We start from the raw sequence: 27,851 nt of genomic DNA, 5'->3' as shown, positions 1-27,851 counted from the left end.
AATGACGTCAAAAATATGTCGGCAAAATGTCTGTAGATCGGTTTCTGTATTGTGACAGATATTTACATATTAACTAATGTAGTAAAATCATATGTCAATTTCTTATTGCCATTAATGATAAAGAGTAGTTAGACAAATTGATAACTCTAGTTTTTGTAATATTATAGTAGTATGGCCACTGCAGCTCGTAAACTTTCGTAAGTGTCAATGTCAACATTTCGTCAATAAATAAGTGTTTCGGATTGAATTATGAAGAATCTCGCAAGCAAGTGTGAGAAATGATGTTTTCGAAAAAACATATTTTTCTTCTCGTTTGCTACGTAAAACTTTCCATTTTGGTTTTTGCGGATTTTTTTATATGTTTTTTAAATTTAAATATTGCATGATGTGTTTCACATATTAAAAAAAAATAATAATTCAAATAATCGCTTTGTGTTTAAATGGAGAAATAGTTATTTCTCTATCTCTTCAGCTTCAAAAATCAGAAATATTTCTGCATTTTCGAACTCGGCTTATCAGATATAGCCTGTATATCTTTTCAAAAAATGAAATAATTAAATATCATTTCTTTGAACTAATCTAAAAAATAATTACTAATGTTGTCTTGGATTTTTTTTTAAACTCTCTTAGCATATGAAAGCATTGATTATTTATTGTTCAATATTTTTTATTTATGTTGTCGGTTCTGTATGCAAAGTTAAAATTATATTTGAATTTCTTAAATATATAATAAGTGGGTATGGAAAAATTCAAGCAATACTATGCTTAGCTTCTATTCTTGGGTTGATTTAGTTTTATCGAACTTTTTCTTATTCAACAATAATAAGTTTTTGTAAAATCAGCTATACATGACCAGACAAGGAACTAGAAAACTCTTTAATAAAAATCATTAGTATAAAATTTCCATACTTCATGAACATGATATACCAACCACGGCCGTATTTAAGGGGTGGGTTTTTAGAGTTTGAACCTGCTCCAAAATTTTTTGTAAACAATTCCAAAATATGTTTTTCATCATACTTTTTTGGATCAAAAATCTTAATATTACTGTTTTATTTATATTTATTTATTTTTTTTTCAATTTTATTTAAAAAATGAAATATAATTATTATTGATGAATTCTACAAATTCTGATCTGTCTGCAATATTTTTTTATTGTAGTTATTATGAACATTATCTTTCAAAACCTTAGTTTCATTTAGATTTTGTACCTGTGATGCTAACAAAAATATCAAAATTATTTAAATTTAAAAGTGTCCAACTATATATACATATTTTGCCCATTTTTAAGCATCAAAAACATATACTCCAAATGTGTGTACATTAGTACACTCATCTTTTTTTTTAAATTTTTTTTAAGACATTGAATATTTTACAGGAGTGAAGTTATGTAATGTCAGGGGTCGATCTTGGCTTTTATTTTTAGGTTCGGATTTGTGAAAAAATCAAATTTATGTGAACTTCTTCCTTTTTGTGAAATTTTTTAATATTTTTATGTGTATTTTTCTTTTACGTATTTTTTGTGAAAAAAAAAAAAAAAAAATTCTGCTATATCGTGCTGAGCATGATTAGCGATCACAAATCTAATCTAAAATCCCTTTGTCCACTGAGAGTGACTTAAAAGCTGAAAGTTTTTTTTTATACTGATGTTTTCTTTATACTGATTTCTAAGGGGGCTTGAGCCCCCACTTGCCCCCCTATATGGGCACCCTTGCATTTAATAGACAGATCATCCTTCAAATTTGCTCACATTAATGCCGTTAAAGTAGCATCCCCTCGTTTAAACAACCTATTCTAACAAAAACCAACATACAATTAAAACTAAACTTTATTGATCATATAGCTTTCAGAAGAATTGTGTTGGTAAAACCCTCCTCAAAACAAAATTTTACGACTTTGACCCCAACAACTAGGAGATCTAACTTTTTTTTTATGTTTCTCTATATAGTTTGTATTTTTTGGATTCTTTTTATGCTTACTCAACCTATATTTGAACTTCACAGTGTATTTTTTCCCTTGTTTACCTTTTCTTCCAAAAGATCTCGCAATTTTGACACATTTTTCAATCCTGATATCTTTTATATCAGCAGAAAAGAAATAATTTGTTCATCTATGTGGTACTTGTGTAAGTTAAAAAAAAAGTGATGAAGTAAATATGACATCTAGAGGCATAAAAATTCTACAAATTTTGAAGCCTTGGGGGAAAAAAAAAAGCCCAGTATTTTTCTGGAAAAAATAGAAAAATTGATTTACACTTGAATTTTTTTAACAGTTCAATGATTAACTGTTGGATTTATTTCTTAATGTTAATTCTTATCATTGCGTGAAACTCATGAACTTAGCCATATTTTTTCTTTCAAACTTAAAGTAGATCATCTCATGACTCAAGAATGTATCCCTGTATACTATAATAATTCTTTTATTTTATCCCCTGAATATTGTTGTACACTAATGTTCGTGAAAATTGCAACACCAAGAAGGAATTATGCAATTGAACTGAAATTCAAAGGAAATGTATAGCAGAATAAGATATGCAAATGATTAGAACTAGGTACATAGAAATCGCTCGTGCGTAGACCGACTTACGCCCTCTGAACTGCAGCAAAGACTCTATATAAAAGGCTGTAAAGGTTTTTTGGAATCATTGTATGATTATCTGTCGATGGTAGACGTTTCTCTAGTACTCAATATGCTTTGTCCAAAATGCAGAGCGTCATACAAACGAGTAACGGAGTAAGAATGGGTCCGCATGATCTGCATGGGTGAGGGGGTACTTACGCATAGAAAAGTCTGCCCGCACGTGGCGTAATGCCTCAACTGTGATGCATATTTGTAAAATGTGGACAGAGGACGATGAAATAAGCTGAAAGTCTCGCAACAGCCCACGCAACCAAACGACACCACAAGATTATCGACACCTCACCCGCTTAGCTGTGATTGATCGTATAGCGTCCTCTCGTACGCTAGCACAACGTTGGAGCATGGCTATAGGTGTCACACTTGCTGCATCTCCGGTGCCTCAACCTCTGCTGCGCCAGGACCTGCATGCAAGGATTCCTCTGTACAGCATTCCCTTTACCCTCAACCATTGCCACTTCCGGCTTCAATGGGATCACCAACACACCTAATGGCTTACGAACTAGCAGCAGGTCATCTTCTCGGATGAGTCCGGATTTAATCTGCACTATAACATTAGACATGTACAAGTCAGACGTTACACATGGGAACATCACCTCCCAGAGTGTGTAATCCAACGTCATACCAACATAACACCAGGTGCCATGGTTTGGAGCTCTCTTAAATATCAAGGGCAGTCCCATCTAGTGAGAATTACGGGTAACCTCAATAGCTAGCGCTACTTCAGGGACGCGTGACGCCGGAAAATCCAGAGATACTTTCCTTTCTTCAGAGCATTCCTGGTGCAGTGCTTCAACAGGACAATGCACGTCCACATGTCGCATGTAACGTACAAGTGTTCTTCGGTGCACGACAGGTTACACTACTTCCTTGATGATGCCAGACGTGTACAGGCTCGCATTGCTGTGCGGGGTAGCTACATTTGATATTAATTTACGCCAGTTATTTTCATTTCACTGATCTGTATTGATCGTTTATTTGTGGCACTATGAGTAATGAGTCTTTCATGTTGTTTCAATTTTCACAAACGTGAGTGTATTAAGGTTTTACTATCTTTTATTTTAGCTTTGATTTCAGCTTTTAATAGTCAGCCTTTGTAAAATTCATCATGCTTAACTTGTTACTTATGTTGTTCATTTCTGTTATATTTGTAGCACATCTGGAGACTCTTTGTATCTGACTTTGGGATTGCCTAAAACTGCAACTCCTGATGAAATTAAGAAAACCTACAGGAAGGTTAATATATTTTACTTTTTTTTGTATTAGTAAAATAGAAATTCTTTAATAATCATAACTCTCCTCTTGACTAATTGGAAAAATTGTATTTGTTACATCATGAAGAAGCACCTTTTTAATATGCTCAGAAAATGGAACGCTTTCATGTATAAGATTGGTATAAAGATCCCCAGTCATGGTTTTAGTAAGGGGTGAACTTTAACTGAAATTTATTTTAACTCGTAACAGGGGAGGTGAAAAAGTAGGAGGTAACAAGGGACGTGAGGTCTCACAGACCGCTCTATTTACAAATTTTTCGAAGCTGGTGTATTTAAGATACATTCCCGTAATTTCTCTTAGATAATTTTGAACTTTTATTAGCATGGGAAAAAAATATTTTTGCATTTTGAATTGAAATATACCTTTTCCAAGGAAATTTTGCTAAGGTCTTAACAATTTTTCGAGAAAAATCATATGCTGCATTCAAAAATTTAATACCCGTGATAAAAATGAATTTGTTATTTATTAATGATTTCATTTTAGTTGTTAAATATATACAGAATATTTTATTACACCAGAAAATTGATTATATTGCATTACGGGAAAATTTTAACAGCACCTTAACTATTAGTATATAGCGTCTTATTTCCAGAAAAAATTCAGTTTCATTATCCTTAGAACATTCATTGCATATCTTTTGTGAACATTTCAAACAATTCTCAACCTCATCTAGAAAATTTGCAATTCTTTCGCGTAACGCGGATAAGATAAATGAGTTCACCTCGGTGGTCCTAACGTTTAGAGACATGTGTGCTACTGCCGAAAATTGTAATACTGAGGGGGAGGTGAGGTCTCGCAGACCGCTTCTAAAGAATACAGTGTAATTTAAACCTGATGCACTTGCTAAAAGATACTGAAAAGCAAGGGTACAAGGTCAAAAAACAAAAAGAACTATTGGTAAAAACTATTTAATCGGACTAAAAATGATATAGGGGTGGTGGGATGAAATTTTAAGTGGTTTGCGAGACCGCACATCCCTTGTTATGGGTTAATACAAAAGTAGATGACTGTTCATGCATGCAGATGTATTGATGCATTTATGCTGCATTCCTAGGAAAAAAATGTTCTTTATGAAAAGGGGAGGAGGGGGCACGACTATAAAAAGTTTGAAAACCACAGATGTAAATGTTTTATTTCAATTGTGGTAAGTGAAAGAAAATTCTTTTTTTCTAAAAATCTTCTAATTATAAACTATTCTTTAACGTAGTGGGTCCCTTTCTCCTTCATATGTTAATGCACTTGAGATCAAATTTTACTATGATCCCATTGAAATTTTTTAGTGATGAATTATAGCTTTAATCACATTCTCAATTCATTAGTCAGGCAGAAAATGTTCTTCATCTGGGTATTTAACCTATCAGGATTTCAAGTTCAGTTAGTGCAGCATTGCAAGTAACAAAACCAACAGAATACTTGGGTTTATTAGTAGATCTATTTCCAACAAATCTAAGAAGGTTCTTCTGCCTTAGCATAGGAGTTTGGTAAGACCTCATTTGGAGTGTGCTGTTCAGTTTTGGTCTTCTTATGTTAAGAGAGTTATTCTTTTATTGGAAAGGATTCAAAGAAGTACAACTAGATTAGTAAGGAGACTTTCAAATTTAAATTATGATACCAGACTTATAAAAGGCTTAATATTTTAGCCTAGAGTAGAGAAGAGTCAGAGGGGACATGATTCAGTTGTTTAAATTTAAACGGGTTAATTTTTTGCACGGAAAGCAAGACAAGAGGTCATTGTTTTAAGTCATTCATGTATCAGGCTAACCTGAAAATTAGGGAAAACTACTACTGTAGTAGGGTTGTAGGCACTTGGAACAGCTTACCGGAAGAAGTGGTAATAAGCACGGGAGTGGATAGCTTTAATAGGGCTATTGATCTTCATTATGGACTAATAAACGGACTAGGCTGTGCCCAGAGCCTGTTGCTGGTCTTCACATTTGTATTTGATTGTCTTAGTCACAAATAGTTAATTATTATTTCTCGCTGAAATTTGTCTATCACTATATGGTGTGTGGGTTTTGGTTCAACTAGGGTATGGGCAGTAGAATCATTAATTTCCAGATAAAAGACTTTCTTTGTTAAAATACTCATGATGAACTTATCTAGAAACTAGAACATAAATTGTGTATCAACCAATGTTGAAAGCATGCAAATCTAAAAATAAAAATTTAATGAAAATGTGAGACTGTAAGATCTAGAAGAATGTTAGAAACTCATGACTTTGTTTATTATATTACCTCAGTAGGATTACACTTCGAAGCTCACAAGCCTACTGTAACTTATTGTAAAATATACCTAAGTGTGGCTAAAAGTCTTTTTGAGCAATCAGGATTGCTTATTGTTCTCATTTGACTGTTTTGAATTCCTATCATTTTATTTTCCCACCAGCACCTTCTGCCAGCACCACCGTTGCGTCGGCCGGCCTCACGATGCAGTTCCTCTTGCGAAAACAGTCTCCAGGCTGCGTTCATATCCTACACTTACACGCCTACACACACTCATGCCTGTGCACAGACACAAACACACATACACACACTCATGCCTGCACACAGACACAAACACATATGCCTACATACAAACACACACGAATGCCTACACACACAGCACTGCATACACAACACGCACACACATGCATACATGCACACATACACACGCACCCACACAAACACACACGCGCATTCATACACACACACACTCGTGATTGCAAAAAACATAATTTGAATTCAAGATGCCAAAAATTCAAATTATTTTTTTATTTATTTATTTATTTTTTGAGTTAAAATTTATGGAACCCTTGCATTACATTATTGTTTTTGCCTTTAACACTTTACATGCCTCGCTTGTTTTATGCCTGCTCTGTTTACCGGACCCAACTATAGCATAATGTGCATATGCTGTTAGAGGAACATTTTATAAGTCTGCGGACAATTTTGAGTTTTCAAACAAGTTATGTATTATTTATTTTTTTTTCCTAGAAAAATGCGGATTACCAATTTTGAGGTGCCCTCAACAAATGATGCTAAGAAACTGGTAAATAAAATTGAAATACTGTGCTGGTTGCTTAGTAACTCTCTACTTGCTTTCAACTTCTCATTTTTGCTGTTCTATTTGCAGCAATAGAGGACTCAGAAGATGCACAGGGTTTTTTTTTTTGCAGAAAACTTGTAAGAAATTATTTAAGTTAACTGATTTTTTTACATTTTATCTAGGTCTGCCATTCACGCCGCAGTTTAATTAAGCAGGCTTTTTCAGGCTAAAGTTCAAGGGTTCAAAGTTCAGGTTGAACAGTAAAAGGAACAACACGCATACAACAATATTAAAAACGGAAATTGTGCCACCAGTTCTTATGGAAATCTGTTTCCTGAACGGATAGTGGCTCACTAAGCCCAGGGCTGTCCCGTGGGGGGGGGGGGGGGGCGCCACGAAATGAGGAGGCGCCGCAAGGCGCCCCTCGTATTGACTGAACCCGACAACATTCACATGAAATGAGGGGCACCTTGCGACGCCCCTCATTGTATAAAATGCCCTGATTGTAGAAAATTAGGGGCGCCTCACGGCGCCCCCTCATATTGTGTATCGTTGCTACACAGTCAGACACACAAAATAGAAAATCATTGCAATGTTTTTTTTTCCTAGGGCACAAAAATATTCCTCTCCCTAATTCTCCAAAACATTAGTTTCCTTTGTAATCATTGAAACTGATACAATTTCCGAGAATATAACTGTTTAGAATTAAAACTAAAGGCACTTCTCCTTTGTCTAGCTCTCACCAAATTTTCATGAATTCTGCCCTCGCGTGCAGTGACGTGACCAGAAAAAAGTTTTAAGGAGGCACATTGAAAAAACAGAAAACAGAATTTTTTTTTGATCGGGTAGGAAAAAAGGTCAAAAGGTGTTTGGTCAAAATTTTGAAGCTTTTAGTTTTAAAAATGTAATTTTAGCCTTAAAAACACCATTATATGCCATGTTTATTGACGTTAGGGTAAGGGAGGGAACTCAGTGACTGTTTCCGATCGATTATTATTTTAAAATAGATTTAAATCGATTCCTTCTCCCCCTGCAAGTTTTCGAAATTGATATTTCAAAAACGCAACTTTAGACAAACTTTGAAGATTTTATGGATAGGGAGGATCTGGAGCATTTCCCAGGAAAATTGTTCAAGATTCAAAAATTTTAAGCAACGTTTTACATTCAGGGGCGATTCTACTTAATTTTTTTTGTAAATGTCCTTCAAAAAACCTATTGCTTGTGATATTAAATAAAGGCGGAGTGGGGACCTTTGCACAAATACTTTCTTAAACTCAAGTCTTAAAACACACTTTGTAAGGCCATATTTTGTAATATTAGGGCCAGTGATTTTTTGAAATTAGAGCTCTAAAAACGCAATTCTGAGCGATTTTCGGCGTCATTGAGTATTTGTGGGCTATTTCCTAAAACTTACAAATATTTGATGCAAAAGAATGACATCTTTGTTTATAACATATGTGAAAACTGGTATTAAGTTGGTACAAGTAAAACCAAAAAACTGTTGAAAAAAATCATTGGATGAGTCCAGATCAAAATTTAATTTTGATTTGTAATTTACTTCGAAAAATACAGTTTCTATTTATAATCAGCAAATTATTTATTCGTGTTCTTAGTTTGATCAATATGAATAGTCAATTCAGTTTTAATTGTTTGTTTTTTATCTAGTGGGATAACATTTTACCAGATAAATATCTGGATTTTTAACATTTCGATTTTTCAAAAAGTTTTTAGGGCATTAATGTTTCACAAATATTAGAAGGGCGATTCTCGAAAAAATGTCCCGTGCGTAACACTAAGTTTTTATTTTATTCAAGTAACTATTAATTAAATATGGGATTAACTGTTATGCTTTGATAGTATATTAAAGCATGTATTATTCCCCAACAGCATTATTTTTTGAAGGCTTTGGTTAGCTGGAAAAAATAAAAACTTTGCATTGCGCACAGGACATTTTTTCAAGAATCGCTCAGAAACAGATTCATTGCTTGTATTTTAATTTATATTATGTTAATCCTCTGATTGTTCTGTTCATTAATGTGTAAAAAATTCAAGTATGTATTATGTACTGATGTTATAACTAACTTGATTTTTCTCTGTGTGTATAGGGGGGGGGGAACTTTCACCCCAGGCGCTGTCAGCTCTTTGGACGGCCCTGACTAAGCCCACCGGATAAAACCACAAAATGTCAAAAACTTGCCAACCCTGATTTACTAGATGTAGTCATGTTTTAAGATGTTCTATTGTGTGGTTGTATCACGCAATGTGTTTTTTGAGTTAGCAAACTAAAAACAATTATTGAAAAAAAAACAACTACAAAGATGCAAAATATAACTTAAATATTGCTCTGAGGAGACTATTTAGGTGACTATTTTTTATATTTTAGGCTACTAAAGCTACTTTTTTCAAGCAAAATTTTGATGGCAACCCTACTTAGGGACCAGCTTGGCGTTTAACATTTTTAATGAATGAATAAATATTTTGTGTACCGCTCAAGAGTGTTACTTTATTGAATTTCAAAACTTTTTATTGCAGCTTGCTCTCAGATTTCATCCTGATAAGAATCCCAATGACCCAGCTGCTTCAGAAAAGGTTTGTTTCTACATATTTTATCTTTTTTGGTAGAAGGCCTGATTAAGAAGTTTTAGGATAGTTAGCCAGACACCAGGGTTGGCAAGGTTTTGGACACTACGGTAAAAACCATGGTAAAAATCCTGGTTTTTACCGTCCTGTCCAAAACTGTCCGAAAGTGTCCAAAACTATATTTTAAGAAAAATAGTATTGTGTGAGAAAACATCAAAAAACAGAATAAAGTGTATCAAAGTAAGGTTTTATATTGAACATTTATTCAATGAGAACATTCAACTTACTTATGCAGCTGATTTTAATTTAGTTGCATAAGAGTTGAATTCTTGATAAAAATTTCAATTTTTATGCATAAGTTTATTTATTTTTGATAATAGGAACAAAATTTCCCTATGTTTACGCATGTGTGCAAATGAAAGCAGGGTTGGCAAGGTTTTTACCATCCTGTTCAAAACCCTTGTGTCTGAAAATATCCAAAACTATTTTGTGAGAAAATATCAAAAACAGAACAAAAAGTGTCAAAATTATTTTATTGACTATTTAATATATTTATTCAATGTGAACATTCGGGTATAAATATATATGTAACTTATTTATGCAGCTGATTTTAATCTAGTTAAGTAGAAATTATTAAATTCTTCATTAAAAATTTCAATTTGTATGCAGGAGTTATTATTTTTTTTTGCATTAACTAAATTTTTTGACATTTATGCATGTGTGCAAAAGAAAGTGTTCAAAATATAGTGCAGTAATTGACTTAAATGTAATAAATTACAATTTTTTTAACCGACTTCAAAAAGGAGGCGGTTATCAGTTCATACCATATGTATGTTTTTTTTTTGTTTGTCCACTTATAGCGTCCCACCTAGTGAACCGATTTTGATGATTCTTTTTTTAATGGATAGAGGATGGCTCAACTTAGGTCCCATTACTTTGTTTGACCATATTTGTTCTTTAGAAAAAAAGTTATGGGCAAAAAACAGTAAATTTCCCTATTAAATGATTAAAATGATATTGTAGCGAAGTTCGCACTTTGCATCCGTGGATAACGGTGGCTCAGTGGTAGAATTCTCGTCTCCCACACAAGCGACCCGGGTTCAAATCCCGACTAGGACAAAGTGAATTTTACTGAAATTTCGTTTCTACTGTTTCCCGTATTTTCTCGAATGTTCTATTAATTTCTGTATCTTTTCAAGTCTGGAAAGTTCCAGCACTTTTTCAAGTTGTATATAAGGATATGTAACGTTCATTCGTGGTTCTGAATAAAGATCTCGAGTTGAGACTAACGAGTATTCGCTTCATTTGGCTTTCACAGTGTCTTCGCTATCTTCATCTACGCGACAATATGAAACTCATTGTTATAAAAGTTTGGTGTCATATAACAGTAACATTAATAGTAATTGTAATGATAGTTTTGAATAAAGGCTTTTCTAAAGCAATACAGTGATATAGAGCCGCACTTCTTACTAGGTAACTTCTTACTTTTACTGAAATATCTACATTTACACTAAAAAGAATGAAATAAAAAAATTTTGAAAAAAAAAATAGAACCGACTTCAAAATTGCTCTAAAAAGTGAAAAATAATTTTATTCTTTAAACACCATCGATAATACTTTTAAACATAATTTTTGAAGTTGGCGCAAAAACAAAAAGTAAAATCCATTGTAACCATGCTTCGTTCATATTTTTATCAAAAAAACATCCAAACTTAGGAACGAAACATTTATATCGTTACTCAAATATGCTGTCATCAATGCGTAATGCATGTGGTAGTGAAGAAACTACACCTGATTAAATTTATACTTGTAGTTGAGTTATGGCTGTGAATGATTTTATCGATCGTTTTTGCACCAACTTCAAAAATTATGTTTAAAAGTATTATCGATGGTGTTTAAAGAATAAAATTATTTTTCACTTTTTAGAGCAATTTTGAAGTCGGTTCTATTTTTTTTTTCAAAATTTTTTTATTCAGTTACAGAATGTATATTAAAAACGTAAACTAAAAAAAGAATAGCACAAGTTTTATAATATAAGTGTTTAATCATCAATTTCTTGTTCTTTAATCTAAGATTTAAAAAATGATTTTTGTTAAAAAATCATGTAAAACTTATTTGCAAAAACCATTTTAAAAATTTAGCTTTTTTCTTGCACCTAAATATTGTACATTTAATAATATTCCTTTGCATTATATATGGAACTGAAATTAGTTGTCTTGGTAGTGTTGTGAATTTCCTTTCAAAACTTTACCAACTGTTAAATAAGTTTTTGTGAAAAAGTTATTGGCAATTTTTTTTAAGTAAAATGTTTTTTAAATGAACATTTTGAAGAAAAATATTATCAAATGCTGATTAATTAAACCTGATTAATGTCTTTATTTATGCATCATGAATATTGCAGTGAAAACGAATTGATTAGATTACACCCCTTTAACTTTAACATAGTTTTGGACAGTTTAAGGCAGTTTCGGACACTTTTGAACAGTTTTAGACAGTTTTGGACGGTAAAAACCACCTGTCCTGTCCTAAACCAGTTTTGGACAGTCCAAAACCCAACCCTGCCAGACACATCTTTAGGATTTGTTTGAATAGTACAACACAAACAGTGCTGGGTCATTCCATTTTAAATCAACAAATTTTCAAAAAAGTTGTTGTATCACCATTTTTGATTTTGATGAAAATTTGCACGTGCGTTCCTTTCATTTCCTAGACCTCAAAAAAATATATTTTTTATTTTTAAAAAATTTACCCTTTGATATATAGGCCATTTTTGTTGTTGGCAACAGCAAAATAGGGCATTTTGATGCTTTGTCTTATGGACAATAACTTTTTTTCTATCAAAGCTTTTGAGCTCAAACATAGCTCATTGGAAAGCTAAGAAAAAGATCTTTACATATATGGTATCAATAAATTTCAGATTAAAAAAAAATACCAATTTTTTCAAGGTCAAACTTTGCGATGAAAAATTATTTTTTTTCACTTTTGAAAATTAAAAAACCCATGAAGGGTTTAGAATAACCAGCCCTATTTTTCATCATATATTTATATGCATGGCTACTTATTGTATAAAAAAGATTGGCTTGTTACTCCGCCTTCTTTTTGAGATATGCTGCCCAGAAGTTGCAAATTTTCAAAAAAATCCAATTTTCAACGCTAAAAAAATGCATGTGGGGGGCCAGATAAAAAAATTTTTATTTGTGGTATTTCAAGTACTTTTTACCAGCTTTCTAACAAAATAAAAATTACTTTGTTATTCAAAGGTATTTGGCAAATGTAAGGGTCTGAATTTTCAAATAATTGCACTGAAACAACGCAATAATTTTCACTTTTTAATCTTGTAATGTAATATGGTATTTTTGATCAAAAAACCCATTCAGAAGGTTTTTTAATCAAAATTCCCCCTTCAGAAAGTATTTTTTTAAATAAAAAAAAACCCCTTCCAGAAGGTATTGCTGGCTGCGCTAGTGACCTTGAAAAATATTGATTTACCCGAAAGATTTTACACTTTAAAATCGTTTGGTTTCATTAAGAGTTATTAATTTTTGTGCACTTTTTAGTAACCAGAATGTTAAAAAAAAAACAGAGATATCTCATGTAAAAACTGTGGAAATAGCCAGAGCGGCTTTTATGACATAACTAAATTAATTGGCTTTCTAGGCCCCAAAAATCTGTTCAAAACTAAAATTAAATTTCTAGTTACGCACGTTGCGAAAAACGTAATGAGCAAGTGTACCAAAATGGCCGCTATCTTTGATGGCTTGTAAAATTATTTTGCGCAGGATTCAACATGTCTACCCAAGATATTGCAAATACAAATGTGACGACCAGCAACAGGCTCTGGGCCCAGCTAGGCTGGTTGGTCCTAGTCAATTAATTAGTCCCCAATGAAGATCAATGGCCCTCTTAAAGCTATCCACTCCCTTGCTCATTACCGCCTCTTCCGGTAAGCTATTCCAAGTGCCCACGACCCTGCTAAAGTAGTAGTTTTTCCTGATTTCCAAGTTAGCCTGAGATTTAAATAGCTTAAAACAATGACCCCTTGTCCTGCTTTCCCCGCAAAAATTTAATCCATTTACATCTTTCATTTTGATACATTTAAATAACTGAATCATGTCCCCTCTGACTCTCCTTTGCTCCAGGCTATACATGTTAAGCCTATTAAGTCTGGTATCATAATCTAAATCTGAGAGTCCCCTTACTAATTTAGTTACCCTTCTTTGAACCCTTTCCAATACAAAAATATCTTTCTTCAGATAAGGCGACCAAAACTGAACAGCATACTCCAAATGAGGTCTTACTAAACTCCTATATAAAGGCAGAAGAACTTTCTTAGATTTGTTTGAAATAGATCTATTGATGAACCCAAGCATTTTGTTGGCTTTGTTACTAGCAATACTGCACTGTTGACTAAACTTGAAGTCCTGATTTATAAAGACACCCAGATCCATAACATTTTCTGCCTGATTTATGACTGAACCCTGTAAACGATATCTCATACGCTTATTTCCATGACCTAAGTGTAGCACTTGACATTTTCCTACATTAACTGCCATACCCCATTTATCTGCCCACTTAGTAATATGATCTAAATCCTCTTGCAGCTGTTTTACTTGTTCTTCATTTTCGACAATCCCCATAACTTTTACATCGTCAGCAAAACAATTCATGCTTCCAGAAATATTTTCATTGATGTCATTCATAAATATAATAAACAAAAGAGGCCCTAAAACTGATCCCTGAGGAACCCCACTTAAAACATCACTCCAATTAGAATGATTTCCTCTCACAACTACTCTTTGCTTCCTACCAGTAAGCCAATTTCTAACCCAAAGTAAAGTTTTTCCTCCAATGTCAGCTAACTTGCTGAGAAGAGCAACATGCGGTACCTTGTCAAAAGCTTTTTGAAAATCAATATAAACAACATCCACACATTTTTTGTTATCTAAAGTTGAGGTAACCTTGTCATAGAAATGCAATAAATTAGTAGTACAGGATTTACCTTTCCTGAAACCATACTGCAAACTAGTCAACAGACTATTAGTCTCTAAGAACCTCATGATCTTAATTTTGATCAAAGTTTCAAAAATCTTACAAATCACCGAAGTCAAACTTACAGGTCTATGATTACCAGCAATACCTTTAGACCCCTTCTTGAAGAGTGGCGTTATGTTAGCCAGCTTCCAGTCCTCTGGCACCGTCCCCGAGTTATAAGAAGCATTGAAAATATTCAAAATAACATCCACTAATTCCTCTGCACATTCAACTAAAATTCTCACATTAGAACACCTACAGATCAAGATTCTAAAGAGAAAATCTCTGGACCTAAAAATTTTTACGGGCATACATTGTGGGGCCTGGAATATTAATTTACTTTTAATTGAACGAGTAGAAGAAATTATTGGCAAGACCCCAGCTGCTTTCTGAAATTTTTGAGTGGGTAAAAAGTCGCTAAATAAAGATCAATGTTTTAATTGATGTCTTGGCTAATTAAAATTTTACAAAGGAGAGACTGGGCAATCCATGTTCCTCAAAAAATTACAAATTTTTGGTAGTGGATCGACTCTTGGCTCAACTCTGTTCTCGAAATGAGGCAACAGACAGAATCCCACAAATTTTAAGGGAAGATATTTTGATCTTGTGCTGTATGGTTATTAGAGATCTATCGTCTATTGCATGACTAATTTATGTAGTTAATCATGAGCTTTGAAGTTGAAGAATTTTCTTGCAAATATGATTTCATTTTGTTAGATTTTGAATAACATTGTTATTTTTTGGTGTTTATTTCAGTTCAAAGACATTAATAGAGCTCACAGTATATTAAGCGATTTAACAAAGAGAAATATATATGACAATTATGGATCTTTGGGACTTTACATTGCTGAGCAGTTTGGTGAAGAAAATGTGAATACCTATTTTGTGCTTACTAGTGGCTGGTGTAAGGTAAATACAAAATCATTTTTCTTTTGTTGGTTGTGAAAGTGTGCTCATTTATTATTTAAAATGTTTGAAGAAAATTAATACATATGGTTACTAACCAAATGAATATGCAGAAAGTAAAACCGACTTTGCGGAATGTTCATTTCGTTGTTACACCTCCAAAATTGCTATATGCAGGGCTCCCAAATGGTCCGCTTTTCCCGCCAAAGTCCGTTTTTTAGGTTTAAGTCCGCTTTAGACCGCTTTTTAACATTTTGGTCCGATTAGTCCGCTTTTATATTGTTTTTACTTAAGAATCAGATTTTAAAAGTTTTCCATTACATAAAACGATACTGTACACCCAAACACGCGACCGCGGCGCCTTAACCTGACTTTCCCGTATTATTTCGCTTCAGATTGACGTCATTACTAGTCCTTCATACGCTGCAGCATGGAAATCCATAAAAAAGAGAGGTTTGGGGGAGGAGTTATGACGTCGAATAACTCGAATATTACTTTATCTCAAAGTTTTTATTGGATCCCAAGCTCTTGAGACTGTTTTGGAAACTTCCCATAACTCGGAACATTTTAGCCGGTCCCTTGGGACTTAAGAGTTGTCACGAGTTGACTGTTATAGTAACGCTGCTATGAACCACCCCTTTTGCAAATGAATTCGGAAGTAATCTCGTGGTGCATGCGCCATTTTTTTTACAGGTGCATGTGTTTGTAAATTTTACACCCTTGAAAGACCTTGAAAAGTTCTTGGGGGGGGGGGAAGAGAGTTCATTTTCTAAGTGCTTGAAAAAGTATGAAAAGTTTCTTTATTGCTTAAAATCATTACAAGCAATCTAAAGCATAGTTTAGATTGCTTGTAATTCTTTTAAAAATATTTCATCAGTGCAATTTTCTGAACATATGTTCGATATGCAGTATCGCGAAAAATTGCTTTCGTGTTTGAGGCTTCAATCCTTTTGCATCTTGTAAATATTTTGACGTTTTTTACAATATACGCTTATTTTTCGTTTAATTTCATTAATTAAGGAAGGAATTATTTTGGAAATCATGACAACATTGAACTTACTCGGACTACGCGGAAAACTGCTTCTCGTGTTTGAAATTTCAATCCTTTTGCATCTTGTAAATAATTTAATGTTTTTGACAGTAGGAAGTTATTTTGGCATGTACTAATTTAGATTAGCTTATTTTTTGTTTAATTTCAATAATTAACGAAGGATTTAGTTTGGAAACCATGACAACATTGAACTTACTAGGACTTCGCGGAAAACTGCTTCTCGTGTTTGCAATTTCAATCCTTTTGCATCTTGTAAATACTTTGATGTTTATGACAGTAGGAAGTTATTTTGACATATACTACTTTAGATTAGCTTATTTTTCGTTTAATTTCAATAATTAACGAAGTAATTATTTTGGAAACCATAACAACATTGAACTTACTCGGACTTCGCGGAAAATGGCTTTTAGTGTTTGAGATTTCAATCTTTTTGCATCATGAAAATATTAAAATATTTTGCCCAATCGAATGTTTTTTTCCCAAATGCTATTAGATTAGCATGTTTTATGTTTAATTTAGTAGCAAATAAATAAATTTTTTTTATGGGAAACATGCCAAAATTTAACTTGGTTCGTGAAAATTTGCTTATCTGAGCTTTCAATCGTTTTGAATGTAATAAATATTTTTATATTTTTGGCAGTTTGAAGTTGTTTTGATATGCTACGATTAACTTGTTTCGATTTTTATTTAAATAAATAAAAATATAATATTTTTTTGTTTTTATTTCAGATTTCTAGTTTTACAAATTTAGTTTTAATTATTATTAGCTTATTTTCGGTTATTACTGTTTTTTTATTGGGGGGGGGGATATTAAATGTAAACAATTGAGTGCATAACATTTTAAGTTAGTGTTTGTGTTTGGAACAAAGTTGAATTTTAAAATTTTATAAAGTTGAATTTATGTACATCATTTCATTGTCTTGCTAAGAGGGGAATTAGTCTCCCCCCTCCCCCATATTAGTTCAAAGCACTCATGGCCTTGCAATCATGGAGTTTTTTTTTTTTTTTAATCTAAGCTTTATGATTCTTGAAAATATACTTTGAATATGAAAATTGCAAAACCAAGCCTCATGTGATCTGCTTCTCTTTGTGATTAAGCATTTCAGGCATTTTTAGGAAAACTTTCAATACAGTAGATCTTTTATCAAAGTGTCTCTTGTAGAAAAAGCAGTTTGTTTTCCTATACTTTTTATATTACTTCTTGTTATTTATATGTTAGCATTGAATGAAATCTGCATGCAATATTTATAGTGCAAATTTAGGGTAATACCTTGAAAAATATTTTTTTACTCTTGAAAAGTGCTTAAATTTTTTTCTCCTTAAAGGGTATGAAACCTGTGATAAGAGATTAAATTTAAAATTCAAATATAAAATAATTTTATCATAAACTCAGTTGTAGCTTTGTTGAAAATCACAACAATATTTTTTAGGTTTCACTGTGAGTCATGGGGAAGTGCAAATTTCTCAGCAAAGGGTTAGATGTAACTGATGCTTATGGGAGCAAAATTAGAGACTGGGGAAAACAACAAAAGAATAACGTTTTTTGTTTGGTGTATGATTGATTAATATTGGTTGAGAAGGGATATAACGCTATTAAGAAGCATTACAAGACAGAAAAACATAAAAATAATTTTAAACTAAATAAAGATGAAGCGTAGCTTCATCTATCCTTCAGTGAGACTATACCAGCATCCCTGGTTCAAGTCTCAAATGTATCATTATGCCTATTTAGTTCTAAAGAGGCTGCCTTAAGTGCTGAACTAAGTGCCCCCCCCCCCATCCAATATTTGTGTAAATAATGTCATTCAATGGATAAAAAAGATCAGTTTCACGGGTGATAAAGGAATTGTAACATTATTATAGCTAATTAACGAATTTAGCCCAGCTGGCAACTAATTTGCCTTTTGGTGCTTCCCTGGCAAATTCAAACATATGAGTGGTCTTCCCAAGGTCCTCTTTTTGATCCTAACTGGTCCTCTTTAGTCCCCTTTTTGATTGAAAATGGTCCTCTTTTACCCTTTTCTGAAGCTAAAATGTGTTGGGAGCCCTGTATATGCAAGAAATCCCATTTTTCGCTTTTTCTCTGATTCAAAAACATTTGAGGCAGTGGGAAGCAAAGGGATGTGTGTGAGTGTCGAAATAAATTTGGACATAACCAGTACAAATGGTAGGTGAACTTCTCCTCTGTCTTGGAGCTAGAGATAGTACTCGTAGCCCCGGTAGATGCTGCTACACTGCACAATTTAGAAAAACTTTTCATTGAAAGTCTACCTAGAACCAAAACTTTAAACCCATTTTACTCAAAACCTAAAACTGTTCACTTACATCCCTTTGCTTTTTACTGCATCAATTTAACATTGCAGATTGGTTTTGAAACTCACTTATGTGTAGATTGGTTCTGTGGCTGAAAAATACAAAATCCATTAAATGTGAACTAAGAAACCTGCTTCTAAGCCATGATTTTACTACTTTATTATTTGTTATGGTAGTTGTGAAGTTTTAATTTTAATTTCAAAAGAAAAAGGCTAACCATTAAGGAAAATTTAAATTATAAAATTTTAACTGATAAAAAGTGGGCCTATTAACACTTCTATTATAAGCATTCCTGAGCAAAATATTGATGATGCAATCGATTACTAGTGCTTTTAGTGAGATTGGAGACCTCACTAAAAGCACTAGTAATCTCCAAGACAAATATAAACATATTGTGATTGATTTATAATAACAGGGCTGCTATCTATTCTCTCAAAGAAAGGTATTGAATGCAAAATATTAGCCAAATTACAATCTAGAATTCCCCCAATTCTTTAAAAGCTCCCCCCCCCCTTCAGATCTTTACATTTTTCTTGTTCTGTATTGGACAAATTAGAGGGATATCAGGTTTTAATATGGAACTTATCTAGCGAAGATTTTATTGTGGAAATAAAATTTAAGGTGTGTTCTTAAATTTTATTTCTACTATAAAGTCGCATCATTTATCATTTTTGGAAAACAACAGAGAGAGTACTCCTATCACAGGAAAAATCTTATTATAAACGAATATTTTTTGGAAACTGCATACATGCATTGAACATACATAGCATACATGCAGTGCATTTGAAATAGAAACATTGTTTTCAGTTTGAAAGGCACAAACAATTTTAAAATTCTCAAGTTAGTTGAGATGTTTATGAAAACAAGTCTACATTCCTATTTGTCATATGTTATTCAAGTCAGATAATTTTATGGACCTTTCTGGATATTTTACGAAAATGTATAATATACAAATGTAGGTACATTTATTTACATTAGTATTGAAAGCTTAAAATAAACTAAGTTAATTTGATAACTTATATTCATTATTTTAATTTTGTAAGAATTAAATTTTTTATAACTTTGGGTTTTATAGCTACTTTTAAAACAGAATTATTCTGTAATTGAATAAAGTTCAAGTTCAACAAATATACTTTAAAAAATGACAATTTTTGAATTCTTCATTTTAGTACATATCTGAAAGTAAAATTTGTATACTTTAAATTTTAATGTAGGCTCTCTTTGTCTTTTGTGGAATTATTACTGGATGTTATTTGTGTTGTTGCTTTTGCTGCTGCTGTAACTTCTGCTGCGGTAAATGTAAACCTCGTGCTCCTGATGAAACTGGAGACTATTGCAACTTGAAGGTATGATTTTTTTTATTGTTAAAAATATGGATTTTATATAATAGTCATTTTTGCTTTAGAAATTTCTTTTGGGTTGGTGTTAAATGTTTTAATTATTAAAGTATCAAATATATTCAATCATAGATCGACTCTTATGTGAGTGAATCTCTTATGTCAAGATTTCAAAAGTTCTTTTTTTTTAATTGTGCAGAATTTTCATAAGCATGGAATCTGAAGATTTATAATGAGTATGGTAGAGTTGGATTCTAAATCATATTGAACAGCAATCCACATTTTGATGAGTTATAGAGGCAAATTTTATTTTGAAAGAAAAAGAGGGTGAATATCAGGAAAAGTGTTAACTCAAGTCCCTGACAAATTTCCCAAACACTTCCAATCAAAAACCAAAAAAAATTTTTTTTCCCATATAGTAAACTTCCTCTCACATTCAATCCATGACAAATATTTCAGGTTTTACTTAAATCTATGACACAGGAACTTCTTTTATTGCTTCAAAATCAGATTGGCAACATGTCCCATGATCAAATCGCTATCTTCAAAACCTCCTGTGCATCATAAAACATTGCATCAAAAACAAATACCAAAGGAAATACTGTCTTTATGTTCATGTATGAGGATTGAATCTTGTGTTTTAGAAAAAATGAATTTACATCATTAAAAAAAAGCAGTTTATTAGGGCTGCCAACCGTGGAGAAACTATCTGAGGAGCATGTGTGGTGGTTTTGAAGAGCATTTTGAAAACTTGCGGAGCAGCTCAGTATTTTGTATAAAAATCAATATAAAAAAATTAAATCTCTTCTCTAAAATTGTTTTTGAGCTTTGATGATCATTTAAGCACTTGGCATAAAATTATTATTTTTAAATTAATGAAACAGCTTTAAACACTGTCATGCTTTGAGTATAAGCATTTTTAATTTCCCATATTTACATGCTTGTAATAATAAACTAGCAAAATGTAATAAAATAAATTTAAATTTATTAAAATCTGTGGTAAGCCTGGTCAGAAATAAGACTAAATGGGAAATGCGGGGCAAAATTTCCTCTTTGTGGAGCTGCGGAGTTTCATTATTTTTGCGGAGCATTTCGCAACCCTGAATTTATGCTTCTCCCAACTTTTTGTATCACAATGATTTTAATAATATTAAAACATATGGAATATAGTATAATATTATATACATTGATTATGTGTTCAATGATAAAAAGCTCAGCATCGGTCAATGGCGTAGCTAGACCCGACTTTCGGGGGGGGGGGGGGGTTACTTCTTATATATATATATATATATATATATATGTAAATTTTTTTAGTATTAAAAAAATAAGAGGGAGGGGAATCTTACATACTTTGGAATGGGGTGCCCCAATTCCGATACTTGTGTCAAACAAAACAAAAGCAAAGATTTTTTTTTAATGTTATGGAAAATTCTTTTTTTTCTTTTCCCTCCATTTAATTTAAAGTGAAATTTTCTAGCAACGTCTTGTCAAAAGCAGTCTATCCAAATCAGTGGAAAATCACATATCTGATGAGCGTGTTCCGTTCATTTCAGTGTGGCTGCTTAATTTAGAGGCTAACACACATCTGCAAAATCTGGTATCCCTGAAAGCTAATAGGTACTTCCATTTCCGCCTGTAAACTGGATATTTGACTTTCAATATCATCGGTGGTCAGACTATAAAAACAATTTTTACCAACTTGTTTTGCACTAAAAGTATGAAATAAAATAAAAAAAGACATCTTGAATTATAACCCGCAAAAAATGAAAATGCTTTTCATATCGTTACATTTATATGTTGCTTTTTATGTATTTACATTTATGCTAATTCTAAAGCAGTTACGAAAATTTGAATAAAAAAAGTTAGGGAAGAAATATAGTTGGTAGAAAGTTATTTGGTCAAATGCACACCATCTGTTCTCCTCACAAGTCTTTATTTTTAATTTTATTAGCTGCTTTAGAATTTACAAAAATATCTATTTGAGAGAGCAACAGCAATTTTCGAGTATTATAAACAGAAGTCTTTTTTATTTTCTACTTTTTAATGCGAACCAAGCTAACAGAAATAATCTAGATTCATTTTGTTTTTAAACATTTTATTCATGTAATGCTATGCAGTTTTTCTTTTGAATTAAAATAAAATTACCTTCAGAAGGGTCCGATGGGACTAATGCTGCTTTGCAGACTGTACTTCGTTTTCTTCAGAAGACGTTAACTTTCTCTTTTTAGAGCAATCCTTTTCGTCATTTTAATTTTTTTTCTTTGGGTTTAAAAAAGCTTGTTATCGGTTTTGCTCGCTTCATTATGCAACAACTTTCACTTAGAATGTACTACTTTAAACAGACTACACGTTTCCAAAAGAATACGCTGTAAATACTGGCTGAAAAATCAATGTGATTTCAATGGATACTCTGGTTAGCAAAGGTCGTTTTGACTATGGTCTATGACACACTCGAGACCAGACCAACAAAAACTCTATCGTCTCGAATTCAGGTTATGCTATCATTTTCGGATTCGAAGCCCAATGATCTTTAAAGCAGCAAACAAAAACATTTTCTTCAGCTCAGAAACAGAGGAATTGTCTTCAAGAGCTGAGGAGGCAGTGGAAAAGAGGGAGAAATGCGTTTCACGAATAGGCTTTCCAGGAAGATTAACCAAAGGACAGTCGTTTCGCGCACTTTCTTGGAAGAAGATTAAAGGGGTGAAATTCACAGGTTTGACACGCAAGATGAACATTTCAAGTTCATGGTTAAAGGTCATTCAAGTTAAAAGCCTGTTATCTGAATTAGTACTGTTCTTTGGTTGCTCTCTTTCTTAAAATTGTGACTCCTTAGAAAATCGAAATGATAGGAGTGAAGAGAAAGTATAAGTTTTTTTTCAAGTGATGAAAAAAGGAAAACCGTAGAATACTGGCCAAGTTAGATTCGCAGCAATTGCTAACCGCAAGAGGATAAATAATGAATCAAAAAAAAAAAAAAAAAAAATCAGGGACTAAAAAGCAATAAAAGACTTTTTCTTGAAAAAGATATGCTTAAAGTTTCTTTTACTGTCAAAATGATTTCTTAAACTCGCAATAAAGCACTTAATAATGTAATAATAGAATGAATACCTAACAAAACTAATAAAGAGGAATTTTAATCAAAAGCTCATATTGTCTTTAGTATCGATTTCAAATTTTCACCTTCAAATTTCTATAAAAAACTTCTTGCCCCCGGATCTCAAAACCTCTTTATCTCGATTTTTTCTTTAATGTGAAATTCGAAATATACAGATTCGACTGTATGCAATATTCTCACTGCGCGGCTCATAAAATTAAACATATTTAACAATTTGCAGACTCTATGACAAAGAAAGGCTGCATATACGTGGATTTAACAAATCAATCTCATTTCTAAAGCGAAATGTCAAGTTTCACTCAATTATCAAAAAATTGTCGCAGCAGAGGGAGGCGTCTTTATGCTTGAGGGTCAACATGGGACAGATTTTCAATGGCATTGGGGGGGGGGGGGAGCAAAGTGAATTTTTGACCTTTGTTACTCAGAAAAAAATCGCTTGGAATTTTTTCTTTTTCTTCTTTTTTTTTCTTTCTCTTCTCTCTTCTTTTTCTCTTTTTTTTTGAGACTAACGTTTCGGGGGGGGGGGGGTTGTCCCCAAAAACCCCCCCTTAGCTACGCCCCTGGCATCGGTATTCGGCGCTTTGCAAACTGTGCTTCGTGCCATCTCTATTTTTTAACCTAAGTTTCTCATCATCATTGAGGCGTGCGTTGAGCATATAGATTCTACATTGCTTTGATTTTAGAGCTAGACCGTGCAACACAGGGCAACGCGGCTAGTTGCTTAAAAGATTTGATTGGGAATTAAATGTACAAAACTAAAACAAAGAATATACAATCTACATGGATTTGTTTTCTCGGACCCTGTCAATTTACATATATAGACCATAATTAAAGTAAATTATTTTATAACCCCACTAAATATAAGTTGAATTGAACTGTAGTATTATTTTTTTAAACAAAATTATTCTACCAATGATTTTTAGGAAGAGTACGATAGTGGCGGGAGCAATCCATCAACTCCTATTCGTTCTCAACCACAGAGCTCTGAGAATAAACCTGCTATGGCTATGCCAATGCCTGCACCTGGTGACAATGTCACAGAAATGACGGGACTAAAAAGTGCACAGACTGTTACTTACATGACCGGTCATGGAGCAACATTACAGAGCCAGTAATTACTGATGTTATTTTAGTTTCCTTGAATGTAGATATTTTTATGATCATCCTTTATCATGAATTGGGATACCATACTGGTAACAAGATCATATGCATTCAATATGTTTTAAGTGCTTGTATATCTTGAAGTAACTAGTATATTTTATCTTAGTGCTTTTCGAAAATATTATCAGTAATTATTTAAAGGCAATTTTCAGTTTGAAGAAACACTTCCTTCATTTGTAACTGTCCTCATTTGAAATAAGGAGTTATTATGCATTTACTGCAAATAAAAGTAGGTAATGTACTGCTTTTAAAAGTGTGTAAGTTTGAAATGCCTTACCTTTATTAAAATATTATGCAGGAAAAAAAAACTTGTGGATCCCCTCATGATAACGTGCATGATTGTTGTGGGTAGCTATTTATGTTTCATTTTTTGATCAGCTGGTTTCTGATCAATTGTTATTTTCCAATTATCATGAAGTTGTTGAATTTTAAATTATATATTTTTTCTTATTTTCGTTTAAGTGTGCCTATTTATTTCATGGATCTTATCTTTTGAGAAGTATACTTTGTGATAGTTAGATCTGAAGCTCTTAGTAAACGTTGAACACTCATATGCATTTATCTTTAAAATCTTTTTGAAAAAATTTCTTCATCAAGTTTTGTTTTTATCAAATTTTATCATTTCTTCTGTTTTTAAGGCAGTTGTTTTTTTTTTTTTTTTTTTTAAATACAAATGAGCAGTCTTAATATTTATAATCTTGTAATACTAATAAAATAAGTTAGAAATTTATTTCTGTTTCAAGTTCTTTTTTCATTTAAGTCATTACCACCTTTGAACTATTTAAGGCATTTATTTCAGACAATATCAAAAACTTACGCTACTTAATTTTTCTTGATTAACCAAAATTTCTACGCTAATTTTATTTTTGTTTTTAGTACATTGATTTTGTAAAACTCCTATTTTAATACTATTTTTCAATTTTATTTATAGTGTCTTTATTTTACATACATTTTGAAATTGTTTATATTTTTTAAAATATATTTTGATACTTGAAATTGTTTAGATGTTTTAAAAATCTGTTATGATGCTGTTTACTCACATGCAGAACATGTTGCTTGCAAGAGGTCAAAATTTTTTACATTTTTCTGATTTATATCTGAAGCTGTTTCAAAGTACAATTCAAGAGCGGGAATATAACCTTCGCTTGCATGATACATGTGCAATCCAGCTGGAAAAAAAGAATTATCAAATAAATTTTCACTTTACAGTATAATTATGTAATCAATGTGTTGAATTTTGAAATGTTTATAAGCAACAATGTTATTTCATCGTGGTGTGGTCATTAATAAATTTAGAATTATATTTTGTAACATAATTTCAATAGTATGAGATACAAGATGTATATTTTAGTGGTTGATAAGTTTAAGTAGGGAATATATATGTAAGTGTTTGTATATATGTAACCACTAAAGAGCCATGTGTTAAAATGAAAGAATATGTTAAAATGAAGGACTGATTGAATTCTATGAAGTAAGCACTCACCAAATTTTACTAATTAGAATTAAGTAAATTGAGTTGAAGAATATCAGTTAATTGAATAATTTAAAACAAATAATGCATAAAATGTTCTTTGATTTTAAATTTATCAGAAATATGAAAACAATAAATGTTTGTAAATATGGATGTAGATTTAGTATCCAAGTCAGCAGTTGCCTGTTACGAAATTCAGTCTGAAAATATTTCAAAGCAACTCGTACCTTCAAAATATTCTCTATGTAATGCCATGTTAGTGCAGATATCTTTACAATGTTAGTGTCACTGGAAAAAATATTTCTCAATCATTAATTTGGTTTTGGATTGAAATTTTTACACAAACACTAGATCAAATTCGACTCATTACACTGTAGTTTCAAGAGCATAAATTTTTAATTAATTTACTTTTGGGGAAATGTAATGTATTTGACTAGAGAGGAATAAGTATAAGCATGAAAGTGAATGAAGTTCTTTATACTTGAAGTTCACATTCAAGGAAAAATGAAGAGACATTTTGCCTGCTGTCAAAGGTTTTTAGAAATTTTTGATCGTAATTACTTCAATTACTATCATATCAACTACCACTGAGAGCTGAAACTTTTCTACGTTGAAAAATCACGAAAAAAGGGGAAAGTATTGAACTATTTTCTTTTTTATACGTAACTTTTTTCCTTGTACTCAAGAAATGCTATTTCCACACATACTTATTCTTTTTGAACATTTTGTCTATTGCTGACTGTTATATCATGGAGAAAAACAAGTTTTAATAGTTAGCAAAAATTTAGTATATTCACTTACACTCTGTAAATAATCTTAAGACTTTATGTACATTTTTGAAACATTCAAATTATGTTATGTAATATTTTCATTTTTGTAACTGTATTTCAATAATTATCAACATGCTAAGCTTGTGAAAGTTTAGATTCTTAAAGAAGGCTGTTGTTATTCGACCTCCTCCTCTGTGTCATAAAATGCATTTAAGATCTATGTTTACAAATGATAACCATTGACTGATAAACATTTTGAAACAATTATTTTTAATGTTTGAAAACTAAACGCTTTTTTTGAAAAATGGATTTAATTGTATTTCGAGTTGTGATATGCTCTAATTTAGTGAAAGTGCAATGTATTTATTTCTTTAAAAAGTGAAATTTAGTTAAATGTGACTTTAATAAAAATTTCCTGATCTGCCAATTGTATTTGGATTTTTTTTGCTGTAAAGGCATTTCAAATGATCTTGCTCTTACCCACTTGAACATTTTTTTTCTTGATCAATAGGAATGAATAATACAGGTAATTATTTTCATAACTGAAAAATATCGACTTCACTTCATATGTCAAACTCGCATAGGGGTCATTCCATACGAAAGGAGCAAAATGCACAAAAAAGTGGTGGCTGCATGGTAACAGATTTTTATGAAATTTGGTATACAGGTTTCTTTTATGCCTATATAAAAATATCTAAAATATTTTTGCTTAATATTTTTTATTTGAATAGTTACATGCAATTAAAAATTGGTCAAATTGAACAGCATTCTCATAAATGCTAAATGTTGCAATTTTGAAGGCTTGTATCTTATTAACTATTTAATGAAAACATAAAAGTTATATGTTGTTGCAATCTAGGGATAGGGTAATTAATCTTATATCAGTAAAATTTTCAAAGTTATTCTAGTTAACTTTTAACCGAGTTTCAAAAACTGAAAATATTTCCGTTTTCTCATAATTAAGCATTTTATTTTTTAATCTCAATCTTTAAGGAATGCGTTAGCTTTACTGAAATTAATATCCACTAATGTGCTAAGTAACATAAAAGAAATACCTTACTTTTGAAGTTGTATTTTAACTCCTTTGTCTTCAAAATCAGTTTTAAACTTAGTGATATTTTGTAAAATGATGATTTTCCCCTTCACATAGACACAAAAATTCAAATGAGGGATAATTCAG

General features: G+C 32.0%; 1 protein-coding gene across 1 annotated transcript; it reads left to right on the top strand.

Moving 5' to 3' along the window:
• Positions 1-27,098, top strand: LOC129221920 (dnaJ homolog subfamily C member 5-like). Its single transcript, XM_054856300.1, has 6 exons — positions 1-197; positions 3,792-3,873; positions 9,469-9,525; positions 15,304-15,456; positions 20,032-20,163; positions 24,193-27,098. Exons 1-6 carry the CDS (start codon positions 172-174, stop codon positions 24,382-24,384), a joined length of 642 nt encoding a protein of 213 aa, XP_054712275.1. The 5' UTR covers positions 1-171; the 3' UTR covers positions 24,385-27,098.
• Positions 27,099-27,851: the final 753 nt, after the last annotated feature.

The sequence above is a fragment of the Uloborus diversus genome, chromosome 5 (genome assembly GCF_026930045.1).
Source record: "Uloborus diversus isolate 005 chromosome 5, Udiv.v.3.1, whole genome shotgun sequence".
Taxonomy (NCBI): Eukaryota; Metazoa; Arthropoda; class Arachnida; order Araneae; family Uloboridae; genus Uloborus; species Uloborus diversus.
This window is presented reverse-complemented; position numbering and strand designations above follow the sequence as displayed.